Raw genomic sequence first — 15000 nt, 5'->3', positions numbered from 1 at the left:
AAACAGTATTCAGTCACCATGGTAACAACCAGATGTAATGCATATAGTACATATATATATATATATATATATATATATACATACATACATATACATTTACAGTGTGTATATATACATATATATATATATATATATATATATATATATATATATATAGTACAGGCCAAAAGTTTGGACACCTACTCATTCAATGCATTTTTTTAAAATTTAATGACTATTTACATTGTAGATTGTCATTAAAGGCATCAAAACTACGAATGAACACATGTACACATGAACCTAATGAGCCTACACATGAACACATATGTACTTAACAAAAAAAGATGAAATAACTGAAAACATGTTTGTATTGTAGTTTCTTCAAAAGCCACCCTTTGCTCTGATTACTGCTTTGCACACTCTTGGCATTCTCTCCATGAGCTTCCTGCTCACCTGTGAAGTGAAAACCATTTCAGGTGACTACCTCTTGAACTTCGCAGAGAGAATGCCAAGAGTGTGCGAAAAAGTATAAATATATATATATATATATATATATATATATATATATATATGTGTATATGTGTGTATATATGTATATGTGTGTATGTGTGTATATATATATGTGTATATATATATATATATATATATATATATATATCATATGAGTTGGGAAATTGTGTTAGATGTAAATATAAACGGAATACAATGATTTTCAACCCACATTCAGTCTAATATGCTACAAAGACAACATATTTGATGTTCAAACTTTGCAAATAATCATTAACTTTAGAATTTGATGCCAGCAACACGTGACAAAGAAGTTGGGAAAGGTGGCAATAAATACTGATAAAGTTGAGAAAGGTGGCAATAAATACTGATAAAGTTGAGGAATGCTCATCAAACACTTATTTGTAACATCCCACAGATGTGCAGGCCAATTGGGAACAGGTGGGTGCCATGATTGGGTGTAAAAATAGCTTCCATGAAATGCTAAGTAATTCACAAACAAGAATGGGGCGAGGGTCACCAATTTGTAAACAAATTGTCGAACAGTTTTAGAACAACATTTCTCAACGAGCTATTGCAAGGAATTTAGGGATTTTATCATCTATGGTCCGTAAAATCCTCAAAACGTTCAGAGAATCTGGAGAAATCACTGCACGTAAGCGATTATATTACGGAACTTTGACCCCTCAGGCGGTACTGCATCAAAAACCGACATCAGTGTGCAAAGGATATCACCACATGGGCTCAGGAACACTTCATAAACCCACTGTCAGTAACTACAGTTGGTTGCTACATCTGTAAGTGCAAGTTAAAACTCTACTATGCAAAGCAAAACCCATTTATCAACAACACCAAGGAACGGCGCTGGTTTGGCTGGGCCCGAGCTCATCTAAGATGGACTGATGTAAAGTGTAAAACTGTTCTGTGGTCTGATGAGTCCACATTTCAAATTATATTTGGAATCTGTGGACGTGGTGTCCTCCGGAACAAAGAGGAAAATAACCATCAAGATTGTTATGGGCGTTAAGTTCAAAAGCCAGCATCTGTGATGGAATGGGGGTGGATTAGTGCCCAAGGCATGGGTAACTTACACATCTGTGAAGGTACCATTATTGTTGAATGGTCCATACAGGTTTTGGAGCAACATATGTTGTCATCCAAGCAACGTTATCATGGACGCCCCTGCTTATTTCAGCTAGACAATGCCAAGCCATGTGTTACAACAGCGTGGTTTCGTAGTAAAAGAGTGTGGGTACTTTCCTGGCCCGCCTGCAGTCCAGACCTGTCTCCCATCGAAAATGTGTGGCGCATTATGAAGTGTAAAATACGACAGCGGAGTCCTCAAACTGTTGAACGACTAAAGATCTACATAAAACAAGAATGAGAAATAATTTTACTTTCAAAGCTTCAACAATTAGTTTCCTCAGTTCCCAAAATGTTTATTGAGTGTTTTTAAAAGAAAAGGTGATGTAACACAGTGGTGAACATGCCCTTTCCCAACAACTTTGGCACGTGTTGCAGCCAAGAAATTCCAAGTTAATTATTATTTGCAAAAAAAAATTAAGTTTATGAGTTTGAACATCAAATATCTTTTCTTTGTAGTGCATTCAACTGAATATGGGTTGAAAAGGATTTGCAATTCATTGTATTCCGTTTATATCTAACCCAATTCATATGGAAACGGGGTTTGTATGTGTGTGTGTATATATATAAATATATATATATATATATATATATATATATATATATATATATATATATATATATCGCATGAAAGCCATCTTCTTCTCACCTTCTTCTCCTCTCCATCCTCTCCTTCGGCATCTTTCTTCTTGCGTCCTCGCCCGCCCTTCCTCTCTCGGACCTTCTTGGGCTTCTTGCCCTTGTTGAAGCACTTCTTGTAGAGGCAGAAGCACATGCAGGCCACCAGCGCCAGGACCACCACCACAATGGCACCCACTGCCCACATGGGCACTGGACAAAGACAACACAGAACGTCCCTTACTTTGGAAGATTTTTGGGGAAAATCCAACCAAATATGGATGTTATTTATACCATGGCAGTATCAGACTGTTTATTTTCACAAATACCTGTGTTTTTGTTAGGTTGTTCAAATGTATTGTTTTATTAATGCATTATTATATTGTTTATGTATTATTATATTGTTTATGTACAGTGTGTCCGGCAGGCAGGAGGCCACGGGGGAAACCCAAGACATGTTGGGGAGACTATATGTCCCCCAACTGGCCTGGGAACTTCTCCGGTTCCTCCCCAGGAGGAGCTAGACCAAGTGGCTGTGCAGAGAAGTCTGGGCTTCCCTACTTAGGCTGCTGCCCCAAGACGCGCCCTCGGATAAGAGGAAAAAGACAGATGAATGGACGGATATTGTTTATCAATTCAGGGAAAAAATCATTGCATACTCAAGCTTTTGGGGGCAAAAACCTAAATAATTTTAATGAGAGCCATTAGTTTTTTGATTTTGTTGACTTGACTTTGCTCAAACAATTGTACGCAATAAAATTGAATATTTGTTTTATTTTTTTAAATATTTCTACATTCTTTTATATGTTTGTTTTATACTAAAGTTTTTTGTTCACAAATTCAACTATTTTTGTTTTCTTAAAATGTTTGTCCTGTGTTTTATTCTGATTTTAATCATTAACTACAAAAAGGCAAAAATCAAAAAACTCACTTATTCAATCGGTGTCTGTATCGATAAAAGTATTGGCGATACCATCTTGGTATCGGATCGATATTTAAAATGGCAGTAGAATCGCCTACCTCTAATATTGACCTTGTTTTTATCAAGAAACAGTTGATAATAAAAGTTAACATACAAACGTGTATTAATGTTATGCTTCTCTTAGGACTCATCTGTTCTCAACAAGATGGATCGTACTTTATTGATACCTTCAGGAGAGTTCCCTCAGGGTTAAAAAAACAAGCACATAAGTGTGTGATCAAGGAGTTGGGGTCAGAGGTCACAGGACTATGAGAACATCCTTCTGTGCCCCACAAGGCTTGAATTGATTATAAAACATCATCCTCCACATGGTCGCAAGATTAGGTGATGTCGTTGCCGAAATAACTTAATAGTAAGAAATAATACATATTTAATTTGACTTTTTTTTTTTACATTTATTTGATATCTCAGCATATTTTGAGCCACATTAGATTGATATATTTTATTAATATTGTTGTACCCCCCATATGCATGCAGCAACAAAACAAAGTGGCACTACCTGCTCCTCCCTTTGCTAATAACACATTATAATGGGACTGCCTGTGAATGTAGTTCATCCCTACAGCTCTGCACAAAAGATGGTGCTATATTTCTTAACTTAGTTTCTTAACACCCCTTCTATGCCAGACCATAAGAAGGCGTAGCAGTGGAACAAAAAATAAAACAAAAGTTGTAATTTTTGAGGGTTTTTTCCGATTTTTTTTTGAAGATGAACTGCCCTCACAGCACCCAATCACCCTTCCCATTCATAAGTAAACAAATATATAAATACATATGCACAAAGTAATCTACAACCTGCTACTTAAGAATGTACAACAAAAGAGGAGAAATATAAACTGAAGAGAAAAATTTAATTTAAAACATTTGTATGCACTTTCAAAATCTTTAGTATATCAGTATGTCGAATTAAATTATGGAATGGATTAAGTAAAGAAGTCAAACAATGTACTAATATGATCAGGTTTGAGAAACTATTCAAACTTAAAGTGTTTACAAAGTACAAGGAAGAATAATTCTGATGAACATTTTGAACCCTATTGAAAATTGGATCATTTTATTCATCTCACGATGTTAATTATAACCTTTTCTTTGGAGAAGTTTATTACTTATTATTTATGGAGTTAAATAGTTCACATATTGAGAACAGGAAGAGAATTAAATATGTTAGTAATTGCCATGTAATGGAAAAGAGGTTGGATTAAATAAACTCTGCTTCTTCCTACTCCTTTTCGGACATGTTGAAAGGAGAACCTGGAAATTGAGATGTATCGTATTGTGACTGTATGCAAGTTTGAAATTAACTTAAACCATAAACAATAAATTAAATTAAAATCCAATCAAATAAATCAAATAAAATCAAAGAAAGTCAAATAAAATCAAATTAAATCAAATAAAATCAAATACAATCAAAGAAAGTCAAATAAAATCAAATAAAATCAAATAAAATCAAATAAAATCAAATATAATAATACAAATAACAATAATAAAGACATTTATACTACTAATATGAAAGTAGCAAAAAGGGAGCAAAGCGGGAAATTATTAGATACTTTTTTTCAGTTGGAAAAAAAATCCAAAAACCTTTGGGCCAAAAAGCTAAAGAATTTTAATGATGATGGTCAATAGTTTTTATTTCGTATACCTATTTTTTTTACTGACTTTATTTTACTCCAAACAATTGTAAGTAATAATAAGGAATGCTTGTTTTAATTTTTACTTTTTTTTTTTTTCATTTTCGTATAATTTTTTTGTTCACAAAACCAAATATTTTTGTCTACCTAAAATGTTTATCGTGTGTTTTATTTGGATTAAATTAAATACAACAATAGAAATAAACAATAGTGAAGAAATGTATTTTATTATTATAAAGGTATCAAAGAGGGAGAGTTTCGGATACTCTTCTTTTGTAAAGTAAAAAAAAAAACACCAAAAACTTTTGGGGCAAAAAGCTAAAGAATTTCAATGAAAGCCAATAGTTGTTCTGTGTTAAATTATTTTGTACAGACTTTATTTTGCTCTAACAATTGTGAGTAAAAAAAGTGAATATTTGTTTTATTTTTTGATATTTTTGCATTTTCGTATGCTTATATATTCAAATATTTTTACTTGTTTACTTAAAATGTTTGTCCTATGTTTTATTCTGATTAGATTAAATTAAGTGAATACAAAAATAAATATAAACAATAATAAAGACATTTATTTTACTATGATGAAAGTAGCAAAAGGGGAGCAAAGAGAAAAGAGGGAGATTATCGAGACTCTTTTTCAAACGAAAAAAACTACCTATGTTGTAGTGACTTTATTATGCTCTAACAAGTGTGAGTAATAAAAAGGAATACCGTATTTCCTTGAATCGCCGCAGGGCATATAGTATGCGCCTGCCTTGAATTACTGCCGGATCAAACTCGCTTCGCAAAATAATTAGCGCAGGTTTGGTCAAACTCGTGACGTCACAAGTGACACCTCCCCTTTCATCATTTTCAAAATGGAGGAGGCTGATTTCAATACCGGTAATTTGAAATCGCATAAAGGGAAGAAGATTAAGAGCTATTCAGTAGGATTTAAGGTCCAAGCTTACATCACACTCAAATTTTTACTGCATGCCTTTGGTAAGTGCTGGAGTGAGAGGACGTTTTAAAATAATTAGCGCATGCTTACTTTTACCGCATGCCTTTGGTAAGCGCAGGAGTGAGAAGAGGTTTTAAATTCATTAGCGCCCCGGCGGCAATTCAAGGAAATATGGTACTTGTTTGATTTTTAAAATATTTTTACATTTTTGTATGTTTTTTTTTGTTCACAGATCCAAATATATGTATTTGTTTACTTAATTTTTTTGATCTGTGATTTATTTAGATTTAATTAAATCAATACAACAATAAAACAATAATAACGACATTTATTTTACTACTATGCAAGAGGAGCAAAGAGCAAAGAGTTTATTTTCAAACAAAAATAAACCAAAACTTTTTTTTAAATATATTTGTTTTGCTTTTCATGTTTTTTGCTCACATTATGTCCGACACACTGCAGCGCCTTCAATTATGCAAACCAATCTTTGACACAAATTAAGCCTTTCAAAAGTGTTTTTTGGAATGGTATACTTACACTGGAGTTTATGGTCTGGAGCAGAGCACGATGGTGACAGTATCGAATGAGAGAAGAAAGAAATGAGACAAAAGAGATGGAGAGTGAATGATGGCCCCATGCTGATGCAACAGAATGATTATGACGTAAATATATCAATCAATAGATGTTAAAATCTATGCATTTTGATGAAATGTGAGGACACCCCTCACATTTCTGCAAATATTTATCAAATATGTTTGATATATTTATCAAAAATATTTTGATATATGCTGGTAACGCTAATATTGAACAAATATTTGTATATACAAACCCCGTTTCCATATGAGTTGGGAAATTGTGTTAGATGTAAATACAAATGCAATACAATGATTTGCAAATCCTTTTCAACCCATATTTAATTGAATGCACTACAAAGACAACATATTTGATGTTCAAACTCAAAAACTTAATTTTTTTTGTGCAAATAATGATTAACTTAAACTTCATGGCTGCAACGCGTGCCAAAGTAGTTGGGAAAGGGCATGTTCACCACTGTGTTAAACTGTTTGACTATTCGCTCACGCAGTTGTGGACAAAGGGGTGTACCTCGCCCCATCCTTTCTTGTGAAAGACTGAGCATTTTTTGGGAAGCTGTTTTTATACCCAATCATGGCACCCACCTGTTCCCAATTAGACTGCACACCTGTGGGATGTTCCAAATAAGTGTTTGATGAGCATTCCTCAACTTTATCAGTATTTATTGCCACCTTTACCAATTTCTAAAGTTAATGATTATGTGCACACAAAAAAAAATGTTTATCAGTTTGAACATCAAATATGTTGTCTCTGTAGCATATTCAACTGAATATGGGTTGAAAATGATTTGCAAATCATTGTATTCCGTTTATTTTTACATCTAACACAATTTCCCAACTCATATGGAATATATATATATATACACAGATGTATATATATGTATGTATATATATATATATATATATATATATATATACAGATGTATATATATATATGTATGTATATGTATATATATATATATATATATATATATATATATATATATATATATATATATATATATACATACAAGATGTACACTGTGTATATATATATATATACACAGTGTACATCTTGTATGTAAATTTACAGTCCCCTTTAGAATGACTTACTGGGCAAGTGTGTGAATTCATTGAAGAACTTATTCTTCATGCTTTCAAACTGGTGGCTGGAGTGGTGCGAGGGGGGCGGGGGCGGCGCGGGCTCCTTGTTCTCCTCCACCGCCGCCCTTCGGGGCCGCGCCCCCGACACACTGACCAATCGCATCGCTGCTGTGTGAAAAGAGAATGTCAAATATTTATCATGCTTTCATTAACACTAATGTCCCATAAGTTGTATCATCTTTCATTCTCACAAGCGTGTAATACTTGACCTTTGACCCGACCGCAACCTGTTTATTCATCTCACTTTTGATCTGATGGAGGCTTGGCTCGGGTGTTGGGACTGACGGTCACGTGTCTGACGCTGAATCCCGAGGAAGTGTCCTCGGGCAAGGTTCAACCATTTTCTATAGCTCTTGTCTTCATTCGGGTGAGGGTGAGCAAGCTAATATTAGCATGCATGCTAACAATAGCATGTTTACAGTTAGCCAATCACGTATAAACACCAACATGCATGTTATTTAATGAAGGAGGAAATACCCAAACAAAATAATGCTCTACATAAAGATGCCACAACAGAGATTCAAACCCGCGACCTCCTGATTGCAAAACCGATAACACTTCAGTACACTTCGCTCAGTGCACTATGAACACAGTCCTCAGCCAAAAAGACAATGTGGTCCTTCACATTTAAAGCAACTATCTTCATAAGTGCATAAATTGTAACACAAATAAATATCCATCTGCCTCCGCTAATCCGAGGTGTGGTCGCGGGAGAAGCAGCCTAAGCAGAGAACTCCAGACTTCCCTCAAATAAATATATTTATGTATTATTAACAATGTATAATAAGTCCCTCCAGGATTTCGCTGGCTTTTTCTGTCAATGTTACGGCCTAAAATACCTAAATTTGCGAGAGCTTTTTCACAAAGTTGCAGCAAAAGTTGTTGTGTTTTGAGGTGATTCAGATTGTGATTTTATGAATTTGTTATCAATGTTTTGGGAGTTCCTTTAAACCTCAAAAAGCACAGGATTTCAACCACATTTTAAAATGAATACAGTATTGATGTTTTACTCGTTTATTAGCACACTGACTTAAAAGTAGACACTAGATGGTGGAAAAAGCACGTACTTGTGCTCATGGTCACATTACTGTACTGTTTTAATAACATGTAACTAGTAATGTTAATTAATAATTAACAAAATATGACATTTCGTGTCATATACCAAATTACATGACTCTAGGGCAGGGGTCACCAACCTTTTTGAAACCAAGAGCTACTTCTTGGGTACTGATTAATGCGAAGGGCTTCCAGTTTGAAACACACTTAAAAAATTGCCAGAAATAGCCAATTTGCTCAATTTACCTTTTATATATATATATATATATATATATATATATATATATATATATATATATATATATATATACATATATATATATATATATATACATATATATATATATATATATATATATATATATATATATATACATATATATATATATATATATATATATATATATATATATATATATATAATGGGTATTTCTGTCTGTAATTCCGTCGTACATTTTTTGTCCTTTTACGGAAGGTTTTTGCAGAAAATAAATGATGAAAAAAACACTTAATTGAACGGTTTAAAAGAGGAGAAAACAGGAAAAAAATTAAAATTAACTTTTGAAACATGGTTTATCTTCAATTTCGTCTCTTTAAAATTCAAAATTCAACCGAAAAAAAGTAGAGAAAAACTAGCTGATTCAAATCTTTTTGAAAAAATTTTAAAAAGAATTCATGAAACATCTTTAGTAATTTTTCCTGATTAAGATTAATTTTAGAATTTTGATGACATGTTTTAAAGAGGTTAAAATCCAATCTGCATTTTGTTAGAATATATAACAAATTGGACCAAGCTATATTTTTAATAAAGACAAATCATTATTTATTCTAGATTTTCCAGAACAAAAATTTTAAAAGAAATTCTAAAGACTTTGATTTAAAAATGTTCTAGATTTGCCAAAATAACTTTTTTGAATTTTAATCATAATAAGTTTAAAGAAATATTTCACAGATATTTTTCGTCAGAAAAACAGAAGCTAAAATGAAGAATTAAATTAAAATGTATTTATTATTCTTTACAATAAAAAAAATAAATTTACTTGAACATTGATTTAAATTGTCAGGAAAGAAGAGGAAGGAATTTAAAAGGTAAAAAGGTATATGTGTTTAAAAATCTTAAAATCATTTTTAAGGTTGTATTTTTTTCTCTAAAATTGTCTTTCTGAAAGTTATAAGAAGCAAAGTAAAAAAAAAAAATCAATTTATTCAAACAAGTGAAGACCAAGTCTTTAAAATATTTTTTGGGATTTTCAAATTCTATTTGAGTTTTGTCCCTCTTAGAATTAAAAATGTCGAGCAAAGCGAGACCAGTTTGCTAGTAAATAAAGAACATTTTTAAAATATAGGCAGCTCACTGGTAAGTGCTGCTATTTGAGCTCTTTTTAGAACAGGCCAGCGGGCGACTCATCTGGTCCTTACGGGCTACCTGGTGCCCGTGGGCACCGCGTAGGTGACCTCTGCTCTAGGGTATACACTTGTAAAAATAGCTCAAAAGGTTAACATGCTATGTATCCTGTTATATGACTCGGAGGTGTATGGCTGAAAAATTTACTTAAACGGTCATTATGCTAATGCTAGCATGCTATCATGCTAACTGTTAGCATGTGTAATGTTGGAGCCTATCTCAGCTGCATTCGGGCGGAAGGCGTTGTACATGCTGGACAAGTCGCCACCTCATCGCAGGGCCAACACAAATAGACAGACAACATTCACACTCATATTCACACATTAGGGCCAATTTAGTGTTGCCAATCAACCTATCCCCAGGTGCATGTCTTTGGAGGTGGGAGGAAGCCGGAGTACCTGGAGGGAACCCACGCGGTCACGGGGAGAAAATGCAAACTCCACACAGAAAGATCCCGAGCCCGGGATTGAAATCTAAAAAATACTAAAGCTCAAATATGTAAATATCAATAGTGAAAAATGCATTCAAAATAATTATCAGAGGGAATCTTAATATTATTAAATCTGAAAAAAAATGTATTTACTAATTTTTCTTTTGAATACATTATTTCTGAATGATGTGTTTTTCAACCTTTTAGTTTTAGTTTCAAACTTTATATTTAAGTATTTCTAACTTTTAGCTCTAATTTAGCATCATGAATGGGACTCTTTGAACATTATTCAAAAATGTTGTCCTCTTACAACAATAAAATAAAAAATAATCTCTTCTGGAAACTTTCTTTATCAATTACCACCTCAAAAAAACGACCCATATTAAAAAACAGTAGCATACTAGGCCCAATTATGAATTAAAAACAAGGCAGAGTTTTTAAATAACACGTTTTTTAAATTTTTTGGGCCAGTTTGAAAAGTAAAGCTGTGTTTGAATATAGGAAAAGGAAACATTGTACTTAAATTAAGAGAATATTTGGAGAATCATTGCTCTATATCAGGGGTCACCAACGCGGTGCCCGCGGGCACCAGGTAGCCCATAAGGACCAGATGAGTCGCCCGCTGGCCTGTTCTAAAAATAGCTCAAATAACAGCACTTACCAGTGAGCTGCCTCTATTTTCAAAATTGTATTTATTTACTAGCAAGCTGGTCTCGCTTCGCTCGACATTTTTAATTCTCAAAGACACAAAACTCAAATAGAATTTGAAAATACAAGAACATATTTTAAAAACTTGGTCTTCACTTGTTTAAATAAATTAATTATTTTTTTTAATTTTGTTTCTTATAACTTTCAGAAAGACAATTTTAGAGAAAAAAATACAACCTTAAAAGTGATTTTAAGATTTTTAAACACATATACCTTTTTACCTTTTAAATTCCTTCCTCTTCTTTCCTGACAAATTAAATCAATGTTCAAGTGTTTTGTTTTGTTTTTTGTAAAGAATAATGACTAAATTTTAATTGAATTATTCATTTTAGCTTCTGTTTTTTCGACGAAGAATATTTGTGAAATATTTCTTCAAACTTATTATGATTCAAATTCAAAAAGATTATTTTGGCAAATCTAGAAAATCTGTAGAATCAAATTTAAATCTTATTTCAAAGTCTTTTGAATTTCTTTTGAAATTTTTGTTCTGGAAAATCTAGAAGAAATAATGATTTGTCTTTGTTAGAAATATAGCTTGGTCCAATTTGTTATATATTCTAACAAAGTGTAAATTGGATTTTAACCTATTTAAAACATGTCGTCAAAATTCTAAAATTAATCTTAATCAGGAAAAATTACTAATGATGTTCCATAAATTCTTTTTTTAATTTTTTCAAAAAGATTCGAATTAGCTAGTTTTTCTTATCATTTTTTTAGGTTGAATTTTGAATTTAAAAGAGTCGAAATTGAAGATAAACTATGTTTCAAATTTAAATTTTCATTTTTTTCATGTTTTTTCCTCTTTAAACTGTTAAATTAAGTGTTTTTTTTCATAATTTATTCTCTACAAAAAAACCTTTCGTGAAGGAAAAAAAATGTACGACGGAATGACAGACAGAAATACCCATTTTTTTAATGTATATACATTTATTTATTAAAGGTAAAGTGAGCAAATTGGCTATTTCTGGCAATGTATTTAATTGTGTATCAAACTGGTAGCCCTTTGCATTAATCAGTACCCAAGAAGTAGCTCTAGGTTTCAAAAAGGTTGGTGACCCCTGCTCTATATACATTTTCGAACAAATATAAAAAGGAAAGGAGCAGAAAGATGCAACACCTTGTGATGTCAGATGACCTTTTTGCCAACCCAAATATATCTATATTTCTATTTTTAATATACTACAAAACACAATACCAACCCCTCATACTACAGTAGAAGGTTGGTCATATTACCACAGTACAGTATTTTATCCGTAGCAACTTTCACTAACATTGTTTGAAGCAGTGTTTCCCAACATTAGCGTGTCATGGGAAATGATCCAATTTTACTCTAAATTGGTATGAAAATACGCTTTATTCACCACTTAGTGACGTTTCGGCAGCGCGACTATTTATTTATTATTTTTCCCATGTGTGCCTTGCTTCAACAAAGATGCATACGTCTCAAATAAAAAGCTGGATTTGTATGGTCGCTATTGCTGTAATAAAACACTGTAATGTTTTTTCATTCAATTACCATCCAAAGTAAAGTAGGCATCCTTGTGTCGCTGCAGCCTTGTAACGAGATTAAGCGGCAAAGGTAATCCAAAAATCCCCCGGGTTTAAACAAATGAAGGATCGACTCCTCCCCTTTTGCGTTCCATCCCACTATAGTGTGGCGTCGACTCCCTTTTGCACAGTTCATTCTCCATCTGCCATTAATCCTCCTTCCCCATCACTTACACGTCATGTTTGAATGATGACCCCTTTTTAATCCCTGTGATGGCATAAACAGGTCATTAGAGTGTGTGTGAAAGGATATGACATTGACCACATGTTAAACTCATTTGCATAAATTAATAAGACCCAATACTGTTTTAACAAAAAAAATAAAGTTGTACGACATATAATCCCTTGATTAAAGTACAATGTTTATTTTCCTATATTCAAAGACCGTCTTACTGTTCAAACTGTCAACATTCAAAATATTAAATAAATTTTGCTCAAAAAGGTGTTCTTATTCATATACTTTTAAAAAATTTTTTAGTCAGACCATATTTTCGGTATATTAGACAGAATTTTTACCTGACATGTTTTGTATAACAGCTGATAAGCAACACGTCACAGTTGTGAGGTGATCCTTTTGAAGAAGACTCCAGATAACAGTCAAAACATGTAAGGTAAAAAGTCCATCTAATATACTGAAAATATGGTCTGATTACAAGAAAATAAAAAAAGGATTCAATACTATTGTTAAATAAAACCTTTACCTTGTTTTTAATGACTACTTAGGCCTACTATGCTACTGTATTGTAATGTTGGTGATTATGATGGTACTTGGAGAGCCAAGTGTTTTCTAAAGCAGTAATTGCTGACAAAAGTTTGAGAACCACTCTGATAGGTAGTTAGATAAGAATACAAAATATAAAGAAAAGAGAATAATTTACATAAAAATGTGCACAAATTTAGGAAACAATGGATACAGGTTGGGCTTCACAGTGGAAGAGGGGTTAGTGCGGCTGCCTCACAATACGAATGTCCTGAGTAGTCAGAGTTCAATCCCGGGCTCGGGATCTTTCTGTGTGGAGTTTGCATGTCTTCCCCGTGAATGCGTGGGTCCCCTCCATGTACTCTGGCTTCCTTCCACTTCCAAAGACATGCACCTGGGGATAGGTTGATTGGCAAAACTAAATTGGCCCTAGTGTGTGAATGTGAGTGTGAATGTTGTCTCTCTATCTGTGTTGGCCCTGTGATGAGATGGCGACTGGTCCAGGGTGTACCTCGCTTTCCGCCCGATTGTAGCTGAGATAGGCTCCAACGCTCCCCGCGACCCCAAATCGAATAAGCGATAGAAAATGGATGGATGGATGGATACAGGTTGTAGACAACTACAGTGTATAGCGCTGGGCATCAGCCAATGAATAAATAAATGTACAGCAAAGCACCGAAACAATTTATTGCGTCGCCTTTTGAATGACATTGAATTTTTATTACTGGTAAAAATCATAATGTTTTTTTGAGAATGCGTACTGTATACCAACCACTATGCACTTTGGTGTGTCTAATATAAGTGTGACTGACTCGTGGCTGAGAGCTGGGATAGGCCTAACCTTAGTGAGGACAAAATATATAGAAAATAGATGGACATATATTTACATTCATTTTCAATAGTGTTATCATAATTTCACTATCAAAATTGAAACGTAAAAAAAAATACAAAGAAGGTACTGTAAGTTCCACACACAATAAAGATGTGTTTATAGCGATAATCTTAAATCAAACAAGTACTCGGGATTAATAAGAGGACCAATGATGATTATAAAACGTAGAGAATTGAAAATTATTATCCTGCATAATATTGAACTACTAATAATAATTATAATAATAATAATAATAATAATAATAATAATAATAATAATAATAATAATTCTAGAACATAGTAAAAAAACATAACACATAATATATTTGATTAAAGCATGGGTTAACTCGCTGACTTTAACATGATGCCAAATATCACCATCATTGGACGTCATTTGTAACATAATGCATAAAAACACATTTAATTTATCAGTGCCTTTTAAAAAATAACGAAGGACAATTTACAATATACAGGTAAAAAAAATTTTTTTTTAAATATGATAAAACAACATAGGATACATTCAATTTTTCTTATATTTGACTAGGTAAAAAGTCATTGAGATTAAAATGTCTTTTGCAAGAGACCTGGCCAAGATGGCTACAAAAACAGGTTTCATAAATAAACAGAGCAGAAATAAATACAGGAGGAGTCACACACTGTAATAAAATGTACAAATTACTTACAACATAAACACCAAAAACACGCAAAAGGTAAAAAAAATAAAGTTTGAGTAAAAATTCTCAATCCTTT

General features: G+C 32.8%; 1 protein-coding gene across 5 annotated transcripts in view; it reads right to left on the bottom strand.

The window, feature by feature from the left end:
* The window catches only part of LOC133541036 (synaptotagmin-2-like), a 27327-nt gene that overhangs the window by 7984 nt on the left and 4343 nt on the right, over nt 1-15000 (bottom strand). The window contains exons 2-5 of one of the 5 annotated variants that reach the window (XM_061884076.1): nt 7778-7854; nt 7483-7641; nt 6335-6349; nt 2279-2460 (exon numbers count right to left, since the gene is read on the bottom strand). In XM_061884076.1, the coding sequence (XP_061740060.1) occupies nt 2279-2460; nt 6335-6349; nt 7483-7636 (351 nt within the window). In that variant the 5' untranslated portion in view covers nt 7637-7641; nt 7778-7854. The remainder of the gene's footprint in view (nt 1-2278; nt 2461-6334; nt 6350-7482; nt 7642-7777; nt 7855-15000) is intronic. The other 4 variants (XM_061884079.1, XM_061884077.1, XM_061884078.1 and 1 more) reach the window with 4 other exon arrangements.

This window comes from Nerophis ophidion, linkage group LG23 (genome assembly GCF_033978795.1).
Source record: "Nerophis ophidion isolate RoL-2023_Sa linkage group LG23, RoL_Noph_v1.0, whole genome shotgun sequence".
NCBI classification, from domain to species: domain Eukaryota; kingdom Metazoa; phylum Chordata; class Actinopteri; order Syngnathiformes; family Syngnathidae; genus Nerophis; species Nerophis ophidion.
The sequence above is the reverse complement of the archived record's forward strand: the minus strand, read 5'-3'. Positions and strand labels throughout refer to the sequence as shown.